The sequence below is a fragment of the Botrytis fragariae genome, assembly GCF_013461495.1.
Source record: "Botrytis fragariae strain BVB16 chromosome Unknown tig00000101, whole genome shotgun sequence".
NCBI lineage: Eukaryota > Fungi > Ascomycota > Leotiomycetes > Helotiales > Sclerotiniaceae > Botrytis > Botrytis fragariae.
In genome coordinates this window covers 1,344,976-1,371,894 of record NW_023500996.1, presented here as the reverse complement: position 1 = coordinate 1,371,894, position 26,919 = coordinate 1,344,976, and the positions used below count along the sequence as shown (strand labels likewise).

The 26,919-nt window shown below is 41.0% G+C and overlaps 6 protein-coding genes across 6 annotated transcripts; 2 read left to right on the top strand and 4 right to left on the bottom strand.

Moving 5' to 3' along the window:
* Nucleotides 1-758: 758 nt before the first annotated feature.
* Nucleotides 759-1,949, bottom strand: Bfra_009060 (uncharacterized protein; the record flags this gene model as incomplete). The annotated part of the gene is made up of 3 exons (XM_037339413.1): nt 759-1,470; nt 1,525-1,588; nt 1,640-1,949. 3 exons carry the CDS (start codon nt 1,947-1,949, stop codon nt 759-761), a joined length of 1,086 nt encoding a protein of 361 aa, XP_037190979.1.
* A 2,848-nt stretch (nt 1,950-4,797) lies between these two features.
* Bfra_009059 (uncharacterized protein) lies at nt 4,798-6,174 on the bottom strand (the record flags this gene model as incomplete). Its single annotated transcript, XM_037339412.1, has 4 exons — nt 4,798-4,881; nt 4,986-5,281; nt 5,346-5,493; nt 6,067-6,174. The coding sequence occupies 4 exons, from the start codon at nt 6,172-6,174 to the stop codon at nt 4,798-4,800; spliced, it is 636 nt and encodes a 211-aa protein (XP_037190978.1).
* A 1,231-nt stretch (nt 6,175-7,405) lies between these two features.
* Bfra_009058 (putative intermediate filament protein) lies at nt 7,406-8,535 on the bottom strand (the record flags this gene model as incomplete). The annotated part of the gene is made up of 3 exons (XM_037339411.1): nt 7,406-7,570; nt 7,691-7,876; nt 7,999-8,535. The coding sequence occupies 3 exons, from the start codon at nt 8,533-8,535 to the stop codon at nt 7,406-7,408; spliced, it is 888 nt and encodes a 295-aa protein (XP_037190977.1).
* Nucleotides 8,536-11,236: 2,701 nt separating this feature from the next.
* On the top strand, nt 11,237-11,959 carry Bfra_009057 (putative cdp-alcohol phosphatidyltransferase protein; the record flags this gene model as incomplete). The annotated part of the gene is made up of 3 exons (XM_037339410.1): nt 11,237-11,333; nt 11,395-11,489; nt 11,564-11,959. The coding sequence occupies 3 exons, from the start codon at nt 11,237-11,239 to the stop codon at nt 11,957-11,959; spliced, it is 588 nt and encodes a 195-aa protein (XP_037190976.1).
* Nucleotides 11,960-14,346: 2,387 nt separating this feature from the next.
* Nucleotides 14,347-16,405, top strand: Bfra_009056 (putative cholinephosphotransferase 1 protein; the record flags this gene model as incomplete). Its single annotated transcript, XM_037339409.1, has 3 exons — nt 14,347-14,374; nt 14,626-14,735; nt 15,317-16,405. 3 exons carry the CDS (start codon nt 14,347-14,349, stop codon nt 16,403-16,405), a joined length of 1,227 nt encoding a protein of 408 aa, XP_037190975.1.
* Nucleotides 16,406-23,669: 7,264 nt separating this feature from the next.
* Nucleotides 23,670-25,503, bottom strand: Bfra_009055 (putative zinc cadmium resistance protein; the record flags this gene model as incomplete). The annotated part of the gene is made up of 3 exons (XM_037339408.1): nt 23,670-25,160; nt 25,242-25,325; nt 25,378-25,503. 3 exons carry the CDS (start codon nt 25,501-25,503, stop codon nt 23,670-23,672), a joined length of 1,701 nt encoding a protein of 566 aa, XP_037190974.1.
* Between the last annotated feature and the right edge of the window lie 1,416 nt (nt 25,504-26,919).

Genomic DNA, 26,919 nt, shown 5'->3' with positions numbered 1-26,919 from the left:
AAACGGTCCTTGACCTCCTCCAAGATTCTTCAGAGATAGAATATGCAGAGGAGTTAGCACAAGATCCAACATCAATTTATACTTCCTCAGCCTACCCCCCAAAAAGCTACTCACTTAGATACTCCGTTCCCCCCTCCCCACCCCCAACCCCCTATAATAGAACATCATTCATTCACTCACCATCCCCACCCAGAAATTTCTCAACCACCAAATCAAACAGACAGACAAACCACCATCACTGACCAAAAAATTTCTTCCTCAAAGTAACAATGTAATAATTAAATTCTTATTTACCAATCCCGCCTCCCATGAATATAAACAGAGTTACAAAGTTACAACAATAAATAACTAATCATAAACTCTTCTTTCTTCAATTTCCCATCATAAAAGCCGCTGCAAAAAGGTATAATACCGCTTAGCGCATCGTCTAAATCATAAAAAACAAGAAGCGCGCTAAAATATGTACAAAGATGCGGGTATGTCGGACTTCCGAGTTTGGTGTATCGTTCGGTGGGAATCGGTGCCTTTCTTTCTCGAGTGACGTTTCGTCACAGAGTACACGTGCCCTGTCGTGTAATCACGACCTATGAGGTCGGTTCGCTTCTTTTTCCTCACAGCACCCTCTGGGTTTCAACGTCGAGTCGAATTGGTGGTCCTCGGAAGATCCCCTGCACATGCCGCTCCTGCATTAATCTCACCCCCCCAAAACCTAAAACCTTAACTTTGTCTTTAAATCTTAATTCCACTCCGTCATATCATTACCCCCTGAAATGCCCCCCATCTATCTCATGCACCGTTCTCGGCTGTTCCATCTCGCTCGGCTGCGGTGCATAATATCCCTTCTTGTCCGCCATCCCGATTCCACCCGCCTCTCCCAAATTTCCCCGTGGATATCCCGTTCCAATTTCACTTGGACCATATTCTCCATGCCCAGCCACTCCGTGTTGGTTTTGCACATAAGCTCCTTCTGTAGGCTGATATGCTTGTGAATTCTGATTTGGATTTTGATACTCTTGGCCGGGAAATCCTTCTTCATTCTTAGGAAGTTGATTAGCCTGTTGCTTTGATGCGCGTCTTTTTCTCCATAAAAGCCACCCAAGAGCCGCGATCGCAAGGATACCGCAGGGAATAGCGACGCCGGCACCGATGGCGACAGCGTGACTAGAAGAAGATGAGGTTGCGGTTACGGTAGGCAGAGGGGCGGCGGATGTTTGGGAGGCGGCTGACTCGGAGGTTGCTGCTGTGGTTGAGCCGGATGTAGTGGTTGTTGATGCCGATGAAGTGGTCGCGGAAGATGTAGCAGATGTAGAAGATGCAGAAGATGTGGATGATGAGGATGATGAAGATGATGAGGTGTAGTCGAGGGGAACCTGAGCGAGGAGTTCAGCTACGGGCGAGATGTTGAATATATCTGTGTCATTATCGCAACAAGCAAAACTCCCTACACCGTCGGCACCGGTGTCACAACAACTTGTCTTGGGTCAGCATCGAACAATCCAAATTTGTTTGATTGGTAGAACATACTATTCTGTGGTTGATGTTATAGCTCCATTACAAAATCTTATACCAGCAGTTGAACTTCTAGCATCTGAGAAGTGGTTAGTATTCCCAGCCCACCAACGTAATTCATGTAACTTACAACTAGTACATTGATCTAAACAGGCTGGATCTTTCCATGTGGGATCTGTACATCCAACCCTTAAATAATCTTGGACATTCCCATTTGCTTGTTGACAAACACCATTTGAAAAACATATTGCACCAGCTGCGCAACATGAACTATGACCCGTTGTTGAATTATCACATCTATAACCTGCGTTGGCATTATGTTGTCCATTTATAACATAACATGTGGTTGGTGTATCCGTCGTGGCAGCTGATGCTAATAAAGGTAAAGAAAATGAACAAAACAATAAGATTTGTTTTCTTATTGATATTCGTGAAGCCATTATCTCTGTAAAGAATGTAGTAATATGCCAATATAATTGGGGGGCAGAATTCAAAAAGTTAATGATGGGGAAGTAAGGATGATATGAGCGTGGCACAGATCGAAAATAACCCAGATGTGGATATCTAGTACCGTACAATGTGAAAAAGTCTCGAAAGATTTGATCTGATAAACCAACTTCCGAGTTTACCAGTTCAAGAAATGACACAAAAATCAAATAGTTCTTAGACTATGAACGAACGTAAGAGGATTGGAAAAACGAGAGAATGAATGAAGAGCGCGAAGAAAAATTATCAACCAGGTCTCAAGGAATAGCTGAGTTTAGGAATAGCTGAAGGAGTCAACAAAGCTTACCTTCCCTTGAGTACAAACCAACCTAGGGATTGTACGTGAAGGATTTATATGGGTCTCATATCCCTAGCCCTGTCCGATTTATTTTCCGTTTTCCCCAAGAGCTACAACATGGTAGGTTGAGCCCCCATGATCCCTTGAATGAAGATGAAAATCAACATGGATTACATGAACGATCCACGCCAAATCTAGTCGCCGACTTGAAGAAAAGCATGGCGGTTAAAGGAGATTCTAGAAACTTGTGAAACCGAGATCCGACATTTGGCCGCATACAATGAAAATGCAACAAAAATGAAAGTATTTTTATCTAACAGGAGGATTTGATTGCGAGTTCTTTGCTAGAACGTTAAGCGCGCTCTACTTGAAATTTAAAAGACTGATAAGAAAGAGTATCACGAATATGAAACACGCAAGGGATCTTGCCTGAAAAGTTGTGGATCGGTGGCATAACTTTCCATTCACATCTCTCGTCTTGACCACGAAATAATGGGGAAAAGAAACGAGATTTGATGAAGGGGTGGATAAGATTTGAAGCAATCTCGAAAGCAGTCTGGCAATGAAGATCAGGATTCAATTAAGCTTGTTTGTAGTATTGTAAGCGAATCGAATCAAGAATGATGATTAATTCACTCTCCAATCATCGCGTAGACCAAAGTACGAATATCCTCATCTGGTTGATGTTGAGTTCCCAAATACTACCTGGCCACGTTTTTACACTGGGAGTTAAAATAAACTACCAACAACCACCAACAAATGATGAGATTTTCAAACGCGAATGCCGTAAGAATCATACCCTACATATATAATAATTTGCAACCCCTTGTTCTTCTTGGAATAGCCGGTTCTATCAATCTCATCTACTCCAAGCATACAGTATCATTCATCATGCAAATATACTATCGATATCACGTAATATACCTAACATCCCCAATCTCTTCCAAATTCCAAGCTTCTATCAATTTACCTCGCCCATTTTCTTCACTCCGTATATACCGCGCCGCAGAATGAATAGCCCCTGGCCGAATTTCAAAACTGCATGAAGATCTAGGGTATGAGACGCACGATCTCAAGAGACCCTCGATTGAGGCGATGATTCCTCGTGCTACTGTTACATTTGAAATGGTGAGTATCCGAGTGGATGATAATTTCATCACATTCTGGAAATTTTCTCTTCTTTCTCATCGTGTTTCTTGGTCTGCTGTGGTGTGGCAGAAATCGGGGATTGATGCATGAAAGTTCACAACTCAATCATCGAAAAGCAACAAACAGAAGTTATTGAAAATTGCATTTTCCCATTCCATGGAATATCGCGTGCGAGAAATCACTATATACTACCACCGAGACCCCGCTGCAGTTTCCGGATCAATAATCTGATATAATATTGAGAGATAGATCTACAAAAGTCTCCCTCACAAATTTACACCAAGAAATCCAAGAATTCAATCTCCAGTGAGCTGCAGCATATTCGCACGACGCAAATACATAGCCTCCGCAGTACACCCCAGGTATATAGAGATAGATGTAAGCTGACAATTTGTGTCTCCCCCACTCACTCACTCTCAATCGACATATCCAAGAATCCATTCAAGAATTCCAATTGAGAAGCACGTGTCCTAACATCTCTGCATCGAATCGAATCGAAGTGTCAATCTAGGTATCCGGTAATACCATCTAATCTCTGGGATCACATCCACATCAATATGACTATATTGACAAAGGCATATCATGACGTACAAGTATATCCTCTCAATATTTACACATCCAACATCACTACCAAGAAAGACCCCATCTCACTATCCGCCCATCTTACCAAACCCAAACTCAAGCTCACCCTCAAAGATCCCGACGATCTTTCTCTCCCCTTCATCTTCAATCTCCTTTATGTACAACCCACCCATCCGTCTCACACCCAAATCGCAATATCTCTCGCGCCACGCCTGAATTTCCCATCGTACTTATACTCCTCGAATCTCCAAGTACCAAACGGATATGGTTGAACACTTCACACTCTCACGCTCACAACTATACAATAGCACAATATACACAATGAGATAAGATCTCCATACCATTCCATTCCATTCTATCCGGCTGAGGCACAGATATGTAAATATGAATACACACATCATCACTTTCAACGTAAACACTCGCAACAGCACGCGGAAATGGATATGTTTTAATGATAAATTTATAGAGCAGGTGTAGGAAAAGTGTTCTCGTCGTTAGCATTTCCTCACTAGCTATATGATCACTAGGGAACGATCACTCCCGCTACCTGCAATATGACCTTCATCCATATCAAAAAATCACAAGAAATAAAAGTAATACAGGATTTTGGATTCATTTCTAGCAAGAAAGAGCAAGATGTTACCCGCGGGCATCCAAGAATTCGAGCTCCTCTCAGCCATGCACTATTTCATCTAACCCGCAATTTTCATGACCCCAGTTTCCGAATCCGAGCTGCGAGACATGCTCGACTGTTCATGGGAAAGACAATGCTCTTATGCGACGTTCTTGTCCAACCATTCTTCCCATTGATCAGCAGTGAAGGAGCTGCTGATGGAGTTTTCCACAACTCCATCGAACTAGATTCAAATTAGTATATTTTATCCAACACCCTCTCTTTTCCCGCTTCTCTAAACACAGAACCACAAATGAAACCATCCAGTCAAGAAAAAGAAATACTCACAACAACCGTTGGCGTAACATGAATCCCCACCAATCTATTCATCTTAACCAACACCTTAAGTTGATTCGTAACCCCATTTCCAGAATTCATACTTCCATCTGGACCTGGCTTATTATCAATTTTCAGCAGGTCATACATTTTCTCCTCATCGATTTCTGCTTCTCCTCCTATCTTCGCGAGACGTTTGTATGTTGCATTACGTGTTTCGTTAACGACGTTTGTGTCGAAGAAATCATTTTGTTGTTTGAAGAGAGAGGCAGAGAAAGGATAGAACTTTTCGGGTGAGAGGGTTAGGACTAAGTGGAACAGATTAGTTATGGGGAGGGGGACTTGGGAGAGAAGGTGAAAGATAAAGCATACCAGCGACACCGGCTTCGTGCACTAAGGTACTACTTGGATGCCATGGTTGAATTTGTTGACGAAAGATAATTTGGACTTTTGATACGTATTTTTGTTTGATTAGGGGAATTACAGAAGTGTAAACTGTGTTGAACATTTTTGCCGAGAACTACGAAGAGGAGGAGAGTTAGTTTGTAATTTGAGTATGGTTTTGAGAGAAGTCTTAAAGCAAGGGAAGATAGGAAGTAGAGAGTCATGAAGAGATATTCGATATAAGAGTGGCCGATGAGTAGAACTCCATCCCACAGAGATAAGCTACAGCATCCCTCAATTCGGAACCACCTTATCTCCTTAATTCACAACCATAGCCAACGTAGTTGATTTCCCACTGGATAAATCAATTGCCCACAAGTCGGAAACCCCACAATAGTCCCTATAGAAGCCACCATAGCAACAGGCAGATATAGAACAAATGGGTGTTGTAAAGAAGAAATTGAGGCTTTGGGAAGACGGAGAAAACATCAAGTAGATGATTGGAAGTATCAACAAGACCGCTCTCCGTTCAGTGCAACTCAGCCTAGCCCCATTTCACTTGGAAGATGATACTCAACATCCATCCTTCAACCCCAAACCCATCCACTGTCCCTCTCCCCTCTCCCCTCTCCCCTCTTCCATCAAGAACAAACAAACAAACAAACAAACCCAAACCCAAACCCAAGAAACAGAAAAAGGAAACACACACCGGACAAACATAATCCAAATACAATTCCAACGTATGCAATGCCTGCACCGGGTTCTCCGACACCGAAGCCAAGAATCTCTGACCTGCGAATTTCGGAGGGAGAGCCATGATTTCTTTTCTTTTGCGAGTCTCTCTTTATCTCTTCTTGCCGACTTTGTTTCCGGTAAATGCAGTGCGGACTATCACTCTAAATTACATCAATCAAACGTAGGGAAGAGGGGCAATAGAAGAGCACAATCTAGAAAGATAGAAAGATAGAAAGATAGAAAGATAAAAAGATCAAAAGATAGATAGGTAATCGAAGCACCCAGCCGAGTCGAGATGACGTGACCTGCAACGTGACGTTGACATGGAATGAATGTGGGGTAGGTGATTAATTATCCTTCCTTCTTTCTTTCTTTCTTCTACCCTTCACTCTAGGGTTGGAGATAAGATAAGATAAGATAAGATCAAAGTACTCCCGAGACAAGTGAGTTTATAAATATCTACATACATGCATGCACGTCCTCGTATATTCATTCTCACCGGTTTCCAGAAAGTTTTGGATTACCTAGTAGTATATCAGGAGGTGCCTAGGTAGCTTTGTATATGATAAATACTAGATACGAGGTAGGAATTTCTTCTTTCCTTCTTTCCTTCCTCCTTCCTCCTTTTTCACTCAAAATCAAGAGGTGAGGTGAGTTGAGTTGAGGCGAAGCTGGAGTAGGTAGATACTCTGTGTAATCACGTAGAGGAGGATTAGAGATGGGGTTGTGATATCTATATACACATACATATATTCAGAGATTAGTTTGGGTGAAATAGATACCATACCATATATACCAAGTCCTAGAAACTTATATGCACAAAGTGAAAGGAAAGGGAAGTCTACCTGGATATATAGATCTAGATAACAATCTACACAAGTATGTGATAGTATGTAATGAATAAAACTTCAGATGCCAATGAATAAACACCTAGATGAGCATTGATCGTTGATGTCACTTACTCGAGACTCTACCCCCAGATCATCCTCAACGACTCCTATTGAATATCATCCCAGGAGCACGAACTAAATGCTTTATTGTCTACAGTATCACAGAAATCGTGAAATACAGAGAGGTATATTATCCTTGTCTACGCTTCATAGCAAAGATTCCCCTGTGTATGAGCCACCCCATCTTCCCCAAGTAAAACTGGGTATCAACGTCCTCCATTTCATTAGAAAACTAAAAACTAAATGTGTATGTATGTACTTTTGAAAAAAAAAAAAAAAAAAAAGACATGTACAGCTACAATTCCCCGCTCATATATGGTCTCCAATCCATATCGATAGCCAAAAGGGATGATTATAAACATCCTAGTCAAGCTCAACGCCTCTCCTCTCCCCTCTCTCAATGTAAGATGACAAAATGTTGCCCTGTCTCGACCTTGTTAGTCGACTCCTATTCGAGGCACGACTCAAGAGAATAGAAATTCCTTTAGAACGGGCGAGCTCGTAAATTCGGGATTGAGTAATATACAACTATAAATCCTCATTGTTAGCCAGTCGAACTCGTGTATCTCTCAATATCTTCCCCGTACAATCCCATCCTCTCCTCTTCCTCGCATATTCTCCTCAAGGTTAGGAATATATGAGAGTTACCACCCACTTAAGAAAATATTGTAAACCACTCCTCCTATTTTCCAAAAACTTCGGTCGAAACTTCGATATAACACTTTTCCTTGGTAATTCTGGTATTGTACCCGCCGAATTAGGGAATGTGCGAAGAAGTTTCGTTCGTAGATCTGCAAATTCGCTGTAGCGTTTGCGGATTATTATTGGAGTTCCCTGTTTCCACATCTCTGTTAGCATTGATCACAATACCCATTTACGTTGTTCTGAAATGACCTCCGAGTTGAACAAAAATGATGTCGAGATAAGAACGAGAGAGAAAGAGAAAGCACACAAACCTCCAAAGTATCAACCTTCACATTCCAAACCACAAATGCGCCAATTCCCCCTCCGATTCCCAGTCCCTTCCCTAGTCCCTTCCCCGCAATTCCTCCTATCCCACCAATTCCACTCCCATTCACAACGACATAATCTTCAATTACTACACTTCTTGCCCAACAAGCTTCATTCTTCCCTCTTCCATTTACGTTTGCATCATCCTCATCTCCATCTGCAGTGTTATCCTGCAGAGTGATCCCGCTTGGATGAATCGAATCTATCGAGATGTGGGAAATGGAGCGTGTGTGCGATTGTTGCCAGTAAGGAGGGGAGATTATCGAACTGGGTGAGGTGATAGTTGGAGAGGTTATGGGAGATTCGTTGGCATTTGGGTCTGAGTTTTGTGCGGCTGGAGGAGATGTGTTGGTGACGATTTGATTCGAGGGTCTAGTAGAGGAGGTTGGTGAGGTATTCGAATTAGAATTAGAATTAGAATTAGAATTAGGATTATTTAATGGATTGCCATGGCTAGAATGAGGAGGAGTAATGGACTCCATCCATCAATATCGGAATGGCTGGGCCACTCTGTGCGTTCCCGCTTTACTTATGCTTGTGTCACTGTGATAATAATTCTAGTGTGATAAATTGTGTGTAGAACCAAAGATTTAATAATGCGAGTGGCCAAAAAATGAAGTTGACTTTGAGAATTAGTTCAAAAAAAGATACTAGAGGTTTCCTGGGCCGACCCGACCAGACCATTGTTCTTAGTGAGAGGAGCCGAGCGATGATCCTTTTCACGGCTGGATCCTTGTTTCCCCAACCCAACTCTAAAAACAAGAGGCAACGAAGTCAAGAAGAAAGTCTCTTGCCGCTTTGTTCTTTGCGAGGACTTACATACATTCTTGATATGTTGAATTGTGGCGATGCGAGAAAGAAGAAGTTGTTGCCGATTGAGAGTGTTATCATTATGATGTTATTAGTATTAGTATTAGTATTGGATAGGTAGATGGGGGAGGTTATGCCCAGGTCAGGGTATTCGATTTATAATTCTTCAGATACGACACATTCTTATCCATAAATACGATGAATACGCAAGACACGAATGATACAAACACACATAACGATAGTAATCATAATGATCAAACAAGAAGAAGAAAATGCAAGCGAGACATCTGACCTAACCGTCCGTTACTTTGTTGAATCAAAACAGTCAGTCCACCTTTGACATTCATAATATCACATCGCACAACATCACACCAGGTGGTCCGTCTGGTTTGACAGATGCTGCACGGAGTATCTAGATAGAGTTCCAAGTGAGGAGAAGCTGGAGGTGTGAAATTAGTGTCAGTGTGGAGCCGCTCTGAGCGATTTGATATCAAAGGTTACTCCGAAGTACCACTATTCAGTATCCATTCGTGAGACGTTGCTGGCAAAGAAAGATGCAGGGCAAGGATTTGATGCGTACAACATAATGATCAACTGGATGCTCGTACCGCACCGTAGCGGACTTTCGGGATAAAGGATAGAGGATAGAGAGGGTGGCTGGAGGAAGTCCGATGAGAATCATGAGATGGAGTGAATGGAGCAGAACGACTGGTTGGAGAGTGTCTACTGGGGAAAAAGAAAGTAAGTATTTTTAGGGAGGCGGGGAGAGAACGGATTCAACGGATCATCCGTTTTGTGTCATCTTTATATTGAATGAAGATCAACGAACGAATGAATGTATTATCTACGATATCTGCCTGGTAGCATCCCACCTGTATTGACATAGATGAAGATCAACGAATACATGGGCAGGTGGTCATATGATATCTAGATCTAGGTCGAGGTCGAGGTGGCTAAAGTAGGATGCGTATGTATGTAGGTATTCCGTAGATAAATAGATGAAGAAAGCGCTCACAGTTTGTTGTCTATATCATGAAGGGTGGGGTGAAGGGAAGAGGAAGAAGTGATGAGAATCCAACGAGATGTGATCAAGAGAGGCGAATCGTCTCAATATCTACCTAACATCTACCTAATATCTCGTTCATGCACAATTTCGTTCTTTTAGTCTAGTCAATACGAGGAGAGGAGTACATGTGTATGGATATGGATAAATAGACTCGAATATATACATCCATACATAGATAACTACTCGAATACATATATACATACATAGATAAATACTCAAATATATACACATATATACATCCATACATAGATAAATACACTCAAATACATACATCCATACATACATACATACATATATACATAGATAAATACACTCAAGTATATACATCCACACATTCATCCATCCATACATGACCTAGCATATCCATTCTCGACTTCTCTCAATCATCAAATGCTGCGTGTGTGAAGTACCATATCGTATGTTCCCCCGTACCGTGATCCTTCCATCACCAAATTCAACTCCCAAGATAGTAACAAGAAACCTTGAAACTTTCGGAAAGAAAAGTTGTGCATCTATCTTCACTAGTGGGGGAGGGAGCTGTCGGAACTAATCCCCATCAAGCTACCTGCATCATCCATACCGCTGATAAATGGACGCTAACGAAGACATGTCTTGATGCTCAAAGGAATCATATTTACCACAATTTCCTCACATCTCTTGGGTTTTAATCCAATTTCATCAATTTCATGCATTTCATGCATTTCATAGGTTCAAATCGAAGAAACTAAACTAAATCAAGCTTAATCCCGATGACGGGGTATCCCATACTAGCTCAATCTTGGTGCAGATGGAGGCGCTTTTGGATGAGTTGGGGGAAGGAAAGGACTCACCAGATGCAGGTGAACACTCGGCCAATTTTTGATATTGAATTGAATTTATTAAACATTGATCCTCTCCTCTTTCTCCTCCGTCTCCATCTCCATCTTCCATCTCCATCTTCCATCTACCGTACTCCTTTTTACTTGACTATATCCTCCTCGAGAAATCACATTCGCTTTTGTCTTTCATAACATTGAATATCAAGAATTCATTCGTTCAATCCTCTCCTCTCCTCCCAATAACACACATACCACACCGGACAACCCATTTTCTGCAAGGTAAATAAACATTCATTGATTCCTCGTTACATTCCAATCTGGCAAACGAAAACACTCCCGCCACCACTTTTAAACTTGAGCAACATCTCATTTCCTGAAGAAAGATCTTGAGAGATGGAAAACTGACCTTGGATATTCATTGATAGTTTATTCGAGAGTATAATTTATCAACCTTCTACCTCAACTTCACTCACCATCACATACTCCAAAATGCGTTTCTCTACAACTTTCGTTGCTACAGCTCTTGTTAGCTTTGCCACTGCTCAATATACCATCGACCCAAACAGTGTAGCGTTGGCTACTCGTAGTAAGTCTTCCTCCACTTTACTATCCTGTAACCTAGAAATATACTAACCCTCCACTCTTAGAAAGCTGGTGTCAATCACAAACACAAACATGTCCATCACTTTGCTTGCAAAACGGTGCCGGTAGCTCCACCACTACTACCAACACTTGTGATCCCGTAAGTATATACATTCCCACTCCTATCTTCCCCTTCCCCAACCTCAAAAGTAAATCCGTCTAACTCACAATCAGGATACCCTCGACTACGCATGCATTTGCGGCAATGGTCTCTCTCCAAACGCATCTGAATACTCCTTGACCCTCCCATACTTCATCTGTACCCAATACGCCACCAATTGCGTCATTGCATGCAACGGAAACAACACCTGTCAAGCAGCATGCCGAGATGATAATCCATGCGGAGCCCAAAACCCAACCCGTATCAATACCACCTCTAGCACCACTCAAAGCGCAACTGGTACAGCAGGAGCTTCCAGCACGAACGGCGTTGCATATACAGGATTGGGTGGATCATCTGCAACATCTACTCCTAAGAGTGGTGCTCAGATGACTATGGATTTTGGAAAATCATATGGTTTGGCGGTTGTCTTCACAGGTCTCTTTGCGGGGTTTGCTTTGGTAATGTAAATTGACCGCTTCTTTGATGGACGGAGATGGTATTGGTGAAGTGGATTAATGGGTCGGTTTGTTTGGTTTGTGAGATATGGCTTCATATCATATCATCTCATATCGTATGATATTTGACATTGATATCGATGATCTCCATTGCACAACGAAACATTCTCGAACGTGGTACCTCGGAGTTTTTGAAACTTTAGCGATCATTTAAGTGTGCGTTCTGTTTTCGGCTTCCTCTTCTTCCTGTTTTGAGGATTTTGAGCGTCGAGTTGGTTTCTGCTTCTTGCACATACATATTACAATGTCTGACATCCTGGATACAAACATGGATGAGCTTAATGGAGAGAGCTTTAGCTAGATTACTTGCTTAAGTGAATAGCGAAGTTCGGGTTGAATTAATATGGTAATGAAGGGGACTGTTGAAAAGCGTTGAAGGAAGGGTCTAGATCTTTCAGATTTAGATAAACAAGAGCTATACTTCTGGCTACGAAATAGAAGCAAAACTTTTTCACCATACTTACTGTTCCATGACTCGATTTGATATCGTTGAGATGTACCGGTAATCTTGATGCAATATATTTTGATTTAATTTGAAACTGTGCAGTGTAGGTAGTGTAATGTAGATGGAATAAGTTCGTTTCGTTGTGTTATCTATCCATGAACGTTATGTACTTTGTACTGTGTAGATGAAATGAGAGAAAGGAAAAAGATATGCATGATGTTTGTTATTTGCGATAGAGTACCAATGGTTGAATGTGGAATTGAAAGATGTGATTGGTTAGACCTGGGCTCGCAGGTAGACCTACTAGGAAGACCTAGACTAGACGATCAAAAGAAGATGGGAAACGGCGGTCGATCGGGTCGGTACTTTTTAACCCGTGCCCCTATTTCTTGATTTGACGGTAGGTGGGTATGGATGGATGGGTGGTGAGTGGATAGATGGATAGCGGTACTCTGTAGATAAATGCATTGACATGTGAAAGAAAGAAAGAAGGAAGGAAAGAAGGAAAGAAAATTATGGTCAAGTGATATTTAGATACCGATGGTAGTGAAGGAGGAAGGGAATTGATGAGTGGGAGTTTAGTTAGAGCGGGTAGATGAGAATTGTCTTTTGTGGTAGATATTATAGGTGAGTGACTACCTGGTAGGTAGGTAGGTAGGTAGGTAGATAGGTAGGTAGCAGGTAGGTATTATAGATATATATATAATTCTCACTCAGACTCAGGAGTGAGTGTGAAGAAAGGCTTCGTAAGTGTTATACGTATGTGTGTATGTGTGTGTATGTGTATGTGTGTAGGTTTGGATTGATCACCTACCCAATACGTAACTATCACATGAGAGACGAATGCTTTTTCACTATGTGTACTATGTATGTATGTATGTATGTATGTATGTAGGTGTTGTATATAATATGGAGATGAATGGAGTAGAATTGCTAGTGGTGCTGTCTGTATCTTTACCGCTTGATAGATATCTCCAGATTAAGCGATTGATTTGCTAAGAGAAGGGTAGAAGGGAAGAAGAAGAAGGAAAGAGAAGAAAGAAAAGAGCTGACGTGGAATTCATTTGTATACCTGGTCAATTGATATTACGGAGTAGATAAATCTTCTAGAAGAGCTTCCAATTAGAGAGTAGAAGCTTTGGAATCAATCATCCATTACTTGGTACTGTACTTGAGTGAGTGTCCTATGATGATTAGCCTCGAGCCCCTGACCCGACAACTTTAAAATTTTGATGTGGTAGATCTGTTAGGTTAGCCTCTTTTATCCTTCCCCCCTAGAAAGAATAGAAAGCAACTAGTAATCATAGGTAGCTAGCTAGCTTCCCAACTTTTGGCTTGTGAAGATTTGATTGATTTGATTTAATTTTGTTTCTGGAAGTTTTCTACTTTTTTCTACTTTTCTTGATCCATCCCTCTTGGTTTTTGGATTGACTTCGATTGCACTTCGCGGAGTACTTACTTCACTCGAGACATTCTCCATTCATACAACACACGAGAGAATATCGACGATGAGCAATTAACAACAGATTGACGACTCACATCTCATCACACAATACACTACACATTACACATTACACATTACACATTACACATTACACCATTTACGCATAGCATCGGCCTCCTCCGCAGCTCATTCATTCAGCCTGATATCCCATCCCCATCTCATCTCGTCTCATCTCACCACTCTACGCGCTAAAAATCCACTCCCATAAATACTCAACCTCACCCCAAGGTCGCGAGGGTCGGAAGCGCATTCCACCCACCTCGATTGAAAATTCGCGAAAAGATTGATAAGTTGCTGGCGGTGAACACGGCGTCGGCGATTGGTTATCGAGACGAAGACGGGGAATTGCCTTTGCCGGTTACGACGCCTAAGACGCCCAAGGAGAGGGGAATGGGGCTGGGTATGGCGCCGAATAAGAGTGAGTGATTTTTTTTTTCTGATTCTTCTTCTTTTGATTTTCTTCTCCTGTTGGGTTTGGGGTGGGGTTTGAGTTTGAGAATGAGGGGGAGGTAATGGGAGAGGAGTAGAGAGGAGAGGAGTAGAGAATACAGTGTGGCATGGCATGGCATGGCATTGAATGAGATTTCTTCGCAGATTGAACTCTCACGTCCAAAAATTGACAATATTGGAAACGCAAGAATACAAGCTAACATACATGCACCAAAATAGAAGAAGCAGCGCATGAATGCGTGTCGGAAGAAGCACTCGTGCATTTGAAATCGTATAAATATTCGAGTGTGGATAAGAGTTTGATTTCGAATTATATTCTGAAGCATTACGTAGGTGGCCTTTCTCTTCATTATTATCTTTGGGGCTTGGGGGGTCTCTAGCACACGCCTAGAACAGATTTGTTGTATGGCGTATATGAACTGCCGAAGAGTTGTATACGATTGGAGTGCTGCGAGGACGGGAGTTTGGGACTTGCCAGGTGGGCCCGGAAAGCAGTGAAAGCTATTAAGAATAATGGGAGAATTGCTATCGAGGCTTTTCTCTTCTCCCATACACCATCCGGCAAACGATTTTACAGGATGACCTCGAGCGCAGCGAGCAATGGGGGTTTGGGGGCTTGCCCCCATAAAGAAGAAAGAAGAAACAGACTAACATTTTTCAATATAGTGGAATGGCTTCGTCGAATTATTACCGTTATGGTTGGCACCAAATATGGTTACATTATTGGGATTCTTTTTCATCCTGAGTAATGTTATCTGTTTGGAAATTTTCATGCCGGATTTGGTGGGACCTGTAAGTTCTCTATTTCTACGTCTACTCTTCTCATTTCTTTCTGCATTGTTTAAATTCTTTCCTATCCATTGATTTGCAAACCTGCAGAGCAAATTACAAAAGCTAATTAGATTTATAGGGACCATCATGGTTATATTACAGTTTCGCCTTCGGATTATGGATGTATTCAACAATGGATAATGTAGATGGAAAACAAGCTCGAAGAACAGGAACATCCAGCGGTCTCGGTGAATTATTCGACCACGGTATCGATTCTTTGAATTGTACACTTGCATCTCTATGCGAAACAGCTGCTATGGGTCTAGGTACATCCAGAGCTGGAATCTTTACCGCATTGATTCCTTGTTTACCTATGTTCTTTTCGACTTGGGAAACATACCATACCCATACATTATACTTGGGAATTTTCAATGGACCAACTGAGGGATTAATCTTGGCTTGCACGATTATGATCTTGAGTGGTTACTATGGACCAGAGATTTGGACACATCGAATTACGGATTTAGTCGGTCACCATTATTTCCTCGGATATCATGAATTTTTTGGTTCATACTCCGTTAGAGATTTATGGGTTCCCATTCTCGTTGTCTCATTATTCGGTATTCATGTTCCTTTCTGCGTTATAAACGTAATCAAAGCCAGAAGAAGGGATAACTTACCTGTCTTACCGGTTTTCCTTGAATGGACTCCTATGGCTGTATTCACTTTCAGTATTGGCGCTTGGCTTTTCTCTCCATATTCAACACTCATGGAAGAAAATCGTTTGGTACTTTTCTGTCTTACAATGAGTTTTGTCTTTGGAAGAATGACGACAAAGATCATTCTAGCACATCTCACAAGACAACCATTTCCTTACTGGACTGTTATGCTTACACCACTTGTCGGTGGTGCTATCCTTGGTAATCTACCTCGATTTGGTTTACCAGCTGTTAGCGTAGGAGTGGAATTATGGTACCTAAGAGCATACTTTATTTTTGCTTTGGTGGTTTACTTTAGATGGGCTTGGTTGGTTGTTACGAGTATTTGTGATTACTTGGGAATTAATTGTTTGACAATTCCAGAACAGAAGTTGGAGGAGATTTATAGAAATCAAGAAATGGAGAAGAGGTTAGAGAAGAGAGGATTGGAGGTTAATGGAAAGAGAACCCCAAGTGGAAGTGGAGCGAAGAGTCCAATTGGAGTACCAAATGGAAAGAGAGCTGATTAAAGGAGTTGAGATGTTGAGATGTATCGAGTACATTCTTGAAGTACGTGGGCTTGTGGGGGTTGGAGAAGCCACTGGAACGATAGAAATGGTGGTAGATGGTATGCATTTCGTGGGTATAGCTAGGGACACGTAGAGATTTGTTTCACTCGTGGGTATGGTCGGTACGGGTAGATAATGGATGGATGGATGGGTGATGATGAGTAACGAATGGGTCTCTCGGACTTGACTTGAGGTCAAACAAAAAAAGGAATGAGTTCATGTATGGATGGGATGCATATAGATATTTTAATACGGAAAATTCTGAAGGGAGGAGAAAGCGTATGGGGTAGATGGAGGAAGAGAGGTTATGTTGTTAAGCATTGCATGGCGTTGCGAACCCTTTGTGGGTGAAGCGAATAAGTAACTTGATTGAAATCCTGGTTGCGTCTTGGTGGATTTTTATTGGATTGGATTGAGTTGGATTGGATCGGATCGAGTTGGATTCGAAGAGGATGAGTGAATGAATGAATAGGAGGGTGAGGGTGAGGGTGAGAGAAAGGGGAAGGGGAGGGATTAGTAATTCCATCCTTACTCCGTATAAGTTAAACTTGTTAATAATACTTCTTTGCTGTTAATTTTGATTTGGTTTGGTTGTAGATGGATGTGTTGTGTGTTGTATGTTGTGTGCTGTGTGCTGTGTGTTGTGCGTTGTTTTTCTTATTGTAATTTTAGGATTGATTGATTGATTGATTACTGGAGGTGGAATAGGAGGATGAACAGGAGGTGGAGAATAGATTTTGGGTCTGTAACCTAGGAGGTGTATGAATGTTGGGTTTGGGAGAAGGTGGATGATGGTGATGGATATAAGTAATTATAGTTGATTCCCTTATTTTCATTCATTTTCTTAATGTTATACATATAGGAGGATTTCAAATGAAGAAGAAGTTTGTTCTGATGAATAAATACCTATCTAGGTGGTGCTTGAATATATTGTATTGTGTTATATTATATTATATTATATTATAAGCATGATTTAACCTTATTATCGGAGCTTCTGGGGCCGCCTGGGAAGAATTCGGTTTTGGTTTTGGTTTCTGGTATTGGAGTTTGTGTGTATGTATATATGTGTGTGGGTAGGTATAGGTAGGTATTTATCTATGTCTTGGGGGATTGGTCTTGTTTGTTTTTTTGTCTGTTTGTTTGTCTGCTTGTCTGTATGTATGTCTATCTTTAGATGAGATGGATGGAACTGGTCTTTTGTATTGTATTATAGGTAAAAGTGTAGTTGATGTGTACGTACGTACTAGGTATATGCCTTAAGATGACGGAGGATAGATACTTAGATACCTAGATATCTTGACTGAGCTGCATTAAGTTTGTTATCCTTCTCGACTCGAATTTTGTGTATAGTTTGATTATGAGTAGGATTTGGTTGTGACTGTATTTAAGGAATTGGGCTGGAAATGAGGGGTCTTGATGCGTATGGATTGGCTCTGGAGATGTATGATTATCGAAGGAGGTAGGTGGGTACTTTACAAATACTTTCGGAGTCTCATAAGTATGTATGTGTGTGTGTGTGTACATGATGTTCACTTCACTTCTGGATAAAGATTAGGTTAGATTGGGATTACATTGTTTGCTTTGCTTTTCCTTATGTAGTAGTATCAGTATCGGTATTATTACCAGGACTTCGCGGCGCACTCTATGGATCTCTATCTCTATCAAGATTCAAGATTCAAGATTCAAGACGTCGCTGGACTAACACAATAACACATATGTAGTAGGTGTACATATTCATAGAGTGTCGCTCGCGAGCAAGCGAGCGAGAGATTCTCTGGGCATTTTGTCTGTTTGTTTCAGTGATTGGTCGGTCGATCGATCGATCAAGTTCAACAGACTTATGGAGTTGTGAGATCCGCTTCTTTCTCTGTCGTGGAGTTGGGGGTCGGGAGAGGATGTGCATATTCTAATAGATGGTTATGAGCTCAGAGCACCTGATTGTTTGGGTCTTTTCCTTGTGGTATATGGGTGCACGCAATCAAATTCGGGATTCAGATGGTGCTTTTCGTAGGGTTCTGGATGGATGACTTTTGATCTGGCTGGCTGTGTTGTGTGGTACTATGGGGATTAAGACTCGGAGTGGTATGTGCACTTGTATGTACTGTGTACTATATTATGGTGAGCTTTGGTTTGATCTATTTCCTTTGTAGTCTAGCAATAGCCACAGCAACCGAAGGTTTCGACGTCTCTGAATGCCTAACTTTTGTCTTATAGATGATAACTTCAAGCCCCTGCAGAAATCCTCTAGCTCTGGGCAGATTTTGTACACGTCTAGTGTTTTTTCTCGATCGATGCTTACTCAGTCAGCAATGAAATGAGGTTTGTAAGGAAACCTTCCGTATCCTCGTCATTGACATCGCAATGGCACACGTCGAATCTTACATGGACCACATCGTAGGTTCCTGGGATATCCTATGGAAACGGCTTGAAAGTATCGTGGGTACCTAAGTCCGCATTTTCTGAAAGACATTCTTTCGGAGAGTATTGAGCGGCTGGAATATCAAAGCTGTCGAGTTGATTGAGGGTTGGATCTTTGTTGGGCTTGAGGAGGTTTATTCTGGCTAAGAGATCGGTTCAAGTTCAAGGAAGAAGTAAATGTATGTATGATTATGTTTATCCGGTTCTGGTGCCAATGTCTACAATTCACACTCCTTCTTTGTGAAAATCGATCTTTGGATGAATAGGATGAATAGGATATCCGCAAGCTTCTTTCGCCAACCAATGATTGTAATTGAGACTAGACTTTGGATGAGCAGAGGGTATGGCGACATTCTATAGCGAGCAACGTTGTCGGATGAAGAAGTTGAAATCTCGGTTGAAAATAGAGGGCACGTTTTAAACTTTTTTATCTTCTGTGAGGAGTGAAGCTAAATAATCTAGATTTCTTGGATATATAAGAAAGGAGACGGATTTAAAAGCTGCAGATCAATATATGTAGCTCAAGAAGGTACTGCACTAAAAGGGGTTGAGACGGAGAGAGCAAAGACTGTTGATACCTGAAAGCCAATTCTAGGTGAAAGGACTAAGGCTTTTGACTTATTATGGGAAGATGATTTCGTGTGGACATTCAAGTATAATGGCAGTAAGAACGAGTAATTATGGATGGGTTGATAATGTAAATAGAAGCTCCAGTAGCAGCGGTGGGTATCATGGTAGAAGAGACAACAAAAATAATGCATCTATCAACTACGTGGTGCACACTAACGATCATACCATTGAAACCCAGTCATAATAGACAAAACTCTTTCAGTTATTCCTTACATCCCCTTTTGTTGTCTCGCTCCGAGATAGTTTCATAGACAATGAACCGCTAGATATAACGAACTATCAGTATTTATACATATAGAATATCAGCAAAAGCTAGAGTAAAAGCAGCCGTTGCCTTGTATTCTCCTGATGTCCATAAGCTTATCAGTTCCATATACAACGCCGTTCTTCTCGAGAGTATAGTGCCCCGTGCAAAGTCTATCTGGAACAAAATAAAGCGTTCAGGAATCTCTCAAGATCATCCATGAGGTGTAGTTCTCCAGCAATTTGTCGATCTAAAGCTTGTGTGGCATCTCAATGCGAAAAGGAATAATGGCACAAGCTCGGAGCTCAAAAATGGGTTGTTTTGTTAGAACCCAAAACAGTATCATCGTTAACGGTATTGGTTGTTGATGCATATATTGATCAAGCAGCATAATGATGATGTCCTTCCGACGACGAGAATCGGGCTTGAACCGTGACCAGACGATTATAGAAACCCTTGAAATATTTAGTACACTCACTGGCTCTTGAGTGCGGACTCTACCCCTTAGTTGTTATGGAATTCAGAATATCTAGTTTTCATGGAAAGATATCTATCTCCTAACTTGTTCTTTTATACTCAGGCCCAGGAAAGTCTTTCTCACATCATCTTAGCCTCTCCTTCTTTCCTTTACACTCATTTGTTCGCGCTTATTCACCACACTACACCATTCATTGTAATTTCATAAGCCCGTTTGACCTTTCAGTTATGACTAATTATCATCTATAGTATATACTTACTACTCCATCTCCAAAGAAATAAAGCATAAAGCATAAAGATATCAGACGGAGTGTCTAGGCGCCCAAGCGATTCAAAGATGGTGGAATCCTTAGAACGGAAATACACGTTCCGTATACATAATGTAATGGAGGAAGGTGAAGACAGATGGAAAGATGAAGAAGCTATTTGTATGGTAAATATCCGTGGAATGGACAATGAAAACAATATAAGAAATTGTGAAGGCGGCAAGAAGTATGACGGTAACAATAGATGTTGTATATTCCGTTGTTAAAGGAGACTCCTTTGAGATGATATTGAATTCGAAAAATACCGATAAAACAAAGTTCAAACTCGACAAAAGTCTTCCAGTTTTTCTCTCCCTACTTATGAGGTTTCTCAAATACCATCAGTACTCACCACCTGACAGAAGCTCATCAAGAACGATTCCATATCTAATGATTCAATGACCTAAAGGAAGAAGTTTATATACCTCGATCCCAAAAGACTCTCATGACCAAGTTGTGTGAAATGGTACAACTCTCCATCATCCTACCTTGTACTTGCTCGCTCTCCATACACTTCGAATACCATGCGTCCCTTGTCTACATATTCTTCTTATCTTTTCCACGGGACTACCCCATTATAATATCTCTCTTCTCTTTACAACATGTACAGAGAATCTCCGATCGCCACTTCAAAAAGAGAATGATGTGGCACTTCTGGCCAATGGAAGTTTTTTTCGTTGATGAGACAGATACAATGTGAAGTCTAGGTTGAGAGGATAAAAGAAGTTACTTTCTTGGTTCTTAAAGGTGGTATATGAGTGAAGAGTTATAAGAACGGTAGTGAAAATAACGAACGTAGCAATCAATATAGAATCAGGAGTGATGGATCATCGAGAAACTGACAACAATCCTTCTAAATAACAATATTAACTCCTATCTACCTCGTTCCCCCCAACTCCTACGAAGATTCATCTCTATACCACTCATTCACTAATTTCTCTACGGCCTCCCCTTTCAAGCTAAAATCAACCAGTACTCTCAAGTTCAATCTCATACAGCAGCGCTAGATTTGAACTCCATCCCTATTCCCGAGAAGGAAGGAAAAGGGGGGAGGAAAGAGGAACGCAGTGTTATATACTCATCTCCACAAACATTCCCTAAAATACCCACCACTCATCATACAGATGAAAGATATACTACAACAAGAGAGTACAATAGACAAATTCAACAATTCCGAAACTGAGATGATGAGATATAGCCTCAATCCCTCTATCTCACCCCGCCCAGCTCATTCCAAACCCTCGCAGAAGCTTGTCACAAACCTCCTCCATCCAGTCCATCAATCCTACTAATTCCACGCGATCTCCCCAGTCCCTCTCAAATCCCTCCTAAGCTTCCCAATTCCACTACGTATAAAATACCTCCTATCCCCTGGCTTCTTCGTTATAAAAAACAACATAAGATATCGCAAACAGCAGCAGGTTGGAAAAGGGAGAGAGAATCTAACTTAAGAATAATATATCGAGAATGAAATATCAAATTTGGAATAGTTTCTTTTCTCTACTTTACTTTACTTTACTTTGCTTTACTTTACTTTACTTTACTTTACTTTGCTTTATTTTGCTTTACTTTATTTTATTTTATTTTATTTTATTTTATTTTATTTTATTTTATTTTATTTTATTTTATTTTATTTTATTTTATTTTATTTTATTTTATTTTATTTTATTTTATTTTATTTTATTTTATTTTATTTTATTTTATTTTATTTTATTTTATTTTATTTTATTTTATTTTATTTTATTTTATTTTATTTTATTTTATTTTATTTTATTTTATTTTATTTTATTTTATTTTATTTTATTTTATTTTATTTTATTTTATTTTATTTTATTTTATTTTATTTTATTTTATTTTATTTTATTTTATTTTATTTTATTTTATTTTATTTTATTTTATTTTATTTTATTTTATTTTATTCTATTCCATTCCTTTTTTCAAGTCAAACATAATATATCTTTATATAATAGATGATAGGATATAAAAATAAAAATAAAGAACAATGAAAAGAAAACGGAAGGAAGAAGAAAGCGAGGGAGAAAAGTGACAAAAGTGGCAAGACGAGACGATTCACAAGTGATCTCCATCACAGTAACGACAATAACAATAACTCTACTGAAAGTACAAGCCGATACACGTCACCATCACCATTACCATTACCATCATCATCATCACTACTATTTCCAAGCCCATCCACTCAAAACCCGCAACCCCAACCACTCAAGGACTCCCAACTCCAACTCTCAAACTCCTCCCCAACGCCACCCCTTCCCAAAAGAAGATAGCTCTCCATCTTCCCATCTCAATTTCCATGAATCGTCACCTCTATTCACCCTATAACCCAACACAAAGTCATCACATACCCACCGACAGTTCTTGAATAGTACGAGCACAAGCACGAGCACAAGCAGCCTTACTCAACTCAACAGCCTCCTGTAGGACAACGAGGGATGTGAGAAGCTATCTCCATTTTAACCTCTTTCAATGAATTGGCATTCCACTCTACTCACTCCACTCCACTCCCTTCACTAAAACGATACAAAAATATTCAGAATCGGCAACGATGGACTATATTGACTGCACTGCACATAAATCCCAAGGTCTATAAAATCATCAATTGTATTGCTCATCGACCCCATCTCCATCTCCAACGTATCATATCGTATCACCTACCCCAACCCAACAACCACCCAAGAAACTTTTTTACCCTACTACTCACATGTACTGTACAAAGGTTTTCTCTTCCGCCTATTATTTTTCGACACCATTAAAAAATGTCCCTCCCATCGATCCTCCGAAACTTATTCCGACCAAAATTTCTCATTCGAGGAAGCTCGCTTGTAAGAGTCTTCACTCGTGTCTTGTACTGAAAAAATAGATGATATATCCATTTGCTTCCTACCTTTTCTTATCTCTCCCCAGCAAAAATAAGTCAATTGACCTGCCCCAAACGCCATATCGCAATTCTCGCACCAATCATTAAGGCTCAAGTCAATCGACTAAATATGTATGTACGTTTCACTCCCGATTCGTCCCAAAATGCCATTTGCAATGCCACAGAAGAAACAAGTCAAGTTAAAAGGTACACGAAAAGCGAGTATCTGATTCGTTGGGACGAGAGATACGTAACAAAGGAAATATTAAAAGAAATCTAATGAGAGTGACCATCATGGTCTGAATGGTCATGTTGAGGCTCTACTGCCTGTGTCGAACAACATCCCTTTCCCTTGCAATTATCGATACATTCGAGTAAACATGAATCGTCATCCTCCATCCCACATTTGGTTTGAACTTGTCCATCTAATCCGACTGAACCATCAAAGATATGGTCATGATCTTTATCAAGACAAAATTCGGGTTGAAGAGTCGCGCTGTGGATACCGTGGCCGTGTAAGCATTCTCGAATCTCCTTTGCCAATTGCATGTATTTTTCCCCGCCATCTTCCCCTATGGGAAAGGCAACTTGTATATGCATGGATGCAACAAGTTGGGAATCGCTAAGTTGCCAAATGTGGACATGATGGCAGCCCTTCACAGCCTCGAAATTTTCGATATCTTCTTTGATAAGTGCGACGTCAATCGAATCTGGTGTAGCTTGTAGTAAGATTTGAGCGGTAGCCTTGGTCAATGGAATGCAAGACCGGAGAATAATGATGGTAATGAAGAGTGATACAGCAGGATCAGCATATAAACGACCAGGCCAGTTAGTCAACCAGATGATCAAAGCAGTGACTATAACTCCAACATTTCCAAGAGCATCACCAATAACGTGAAGGATCATAGCATTCATTCCCATATCATCATGGTTGTGACCATGACCACCAGACTTCTTCTTGGATTTGTTGTTGTGATTATGCGCCGCATGCTTCGATTGGCGACTCGAACGATGTTCATGATGATGGCCGTCGTTGTCGTGATCATGGCTATGAGCATGAGTATCTGCGTGATGGTCGTGGTTGTGCGAAAGAAGAGGACTATTTTCAGTTGGTGCTGGTCCGGATCTGGCATGGGTGTCGTCATCTGGTTCACTGGAATCCTCGCTTTCAATTCCATCCAATTGTGTCTTGCTTGCAGCGATGATGTCTTGACGGAAACTTGCCGGGTGAATGCTTAGATTATCCAAACTAGAGAATTGAGACTTGCTCGTTCGTCTTCGATGAGAGTGTTGTTTGGAACTTCTGCTGGGCGATCTAGTCATGATACTGCTGCTATCGCGAGCTGTCGAAGCATCTTCATCGGGTTTGGTAAATTGTACTTGTCGTTTGGCGGTAGCTTTTGCTACAACAGCTTCGGGGAAAACCTCGCCTGCATTTCCACTTTCTTCGTTGACCTCATCTCTATATGTTTCGTAGTTGCTTTCGTGGGCATGACTGTGACTATGCGCATGTCCTTCTTCCGCATCGGCGATTTCATCATGAGAATGTCCATCCCCTGGGCCATGAGAGTGACCATGTCCACCTAATACGAAGAATCCAGCCAGATTCGATGCCAATCCCAACGATCCAACAACAAGTATAAGTTTTGGCTCACTAATCTCAGGTGGATCGAAGAAACGTCCGACAGCTTCGAGAACAATGGATACGCAAAGCGCAATAAGGAAGACGGCGTTGAAAAAGGCGCCAAGGATTTCTGCTCTTAAAAACTAAATACGTTGTTAGTTTCCAGCCTTGGTAATGTAGCTTTCCGTTCGGTAAAGGTTGGGGTATATTGTGCGACGACTTACTCCAAAAGAATATTTATCCGTGGTATTTCTTCGCGCAGCTTTAACAGCCCAAAGTCCAACCGCGAGAGAGATAATATCGTTCAGCTATGTAGATGTTAGTATCAATACACTTCTTACCCTTTTCTCAGCTACTCACCATGTGAAAGGCATCTGCCATTAATGCCAATGATCCAACCCATAAACCGACACCCAATTCTACGATGAAAAATACCGCATCGATCAATAGCATGACCAGAATGCGCGTTGACTTTGACCACGCCATCTGTGAAGGATTTAGAGAGTGTGAACTCTTTTCTCTCTGTCTGTCGCTTTACCAGTATGTTGTTGGAAGAAGAAAGGACGGGAGAAAAGAGTGGGCGGATTTATTGAAGTATTTGTAATCGCACAGCGTGAAGTGTAGGAATGAAATGTGGCGTGGTACCCGATGATTTCGAGATGACGCCCCTCCCTTCAATATCTTGTGGTTCTGATTGTATTGTTCTTGTGTCTCGCGATTTTTGGGAGATTTCTTGCTTGCTTGTGTGCGATTTCGGATCCTTACCAAGTCGTTATCAAATAATTATGATTTTGTTCAAGTATGGTACAAGGGAAAGGTAAGGGATTATTACGCAATTTATCTAATGCGTATCTAATGCGTGTTTCGTCCCCAATAGTGCGGTTATTGCTGATCAATGAATACCGGTCTTCCAGCTGCAATGAGTTTTGCTAGAAAAGAAAAGAAAAGAAAGGGGGGAAATACGGTATGAATAATAAATCGGGATTGCGAATCGATATGGTATGGTACGAGTGAAAAGAGAAAGGAAAGATATGAAAAGAGTAAGTAAATCAATAAAAGTAACTACGTAGAGTCTCGAGAGATAGATCAATATGGAACAGAAGAAAATTGGTCGGAGAAGTCAGAAATTGCAGAAAAGTCAGAAAAGTCAGAGAAGTCCAAACGAGAAAAAGTATAATTGATGATGTAAAACTTGAGTGAAGGCTCTTGAGTTGAAGGCTCACTGCCTCAGTACTTTGGAGTATATATTATTACCAGGTACATACCTCGAGCATACCTAGGTAGGGAGGGAGGGAGGGAGGGAGGGAGGTAGAGGCGTACACAGATCGCCGCCAAGATAAGAGACAATGGAGAAGATCATTGGATGTCAACAAATGTCAATAGCAACCAACTTGGGGTGCGAGATGCATGTGATGATAGATCACGTGATTCTTCGATACTTTCCTAGTCTTTGGTGATTGTTGTTGTTATATGGTAGTGGTGGTGGTGTGGGTGGTGGTGTGGGTGGTAGTGGTGATGGTAGTGGTGATGGTAGTGGTGATGGTAGTGGTGATGGTAGCGGTGATGGTAGTGGTGATGGTAGTGGTGATGGTAGCGGTGATGGTAGTGGTGATGGTAGTGGTGATGGTAGTGGTGATAGTAGTGGCTGTTACAAACCCATCGCATTTGTTTCCATAGCATAGTTGTAGCTGGGGATACATCCTGTCAGATCATTACTTGATTGTTTGGGCAAAACAATTGGAGTGTCCCGAATTGATGTCAGCCATGCCCCAGGCGAAATCGCAAGACAACAATAACAAAATATTACTCAAATTACCCGCAATGTATCAATGGCAATCCAATATTCATACACTTGCTTGCTGGCAAAGTAGGCTTGACGAATTCATGAGTCAAAGTGCTGCG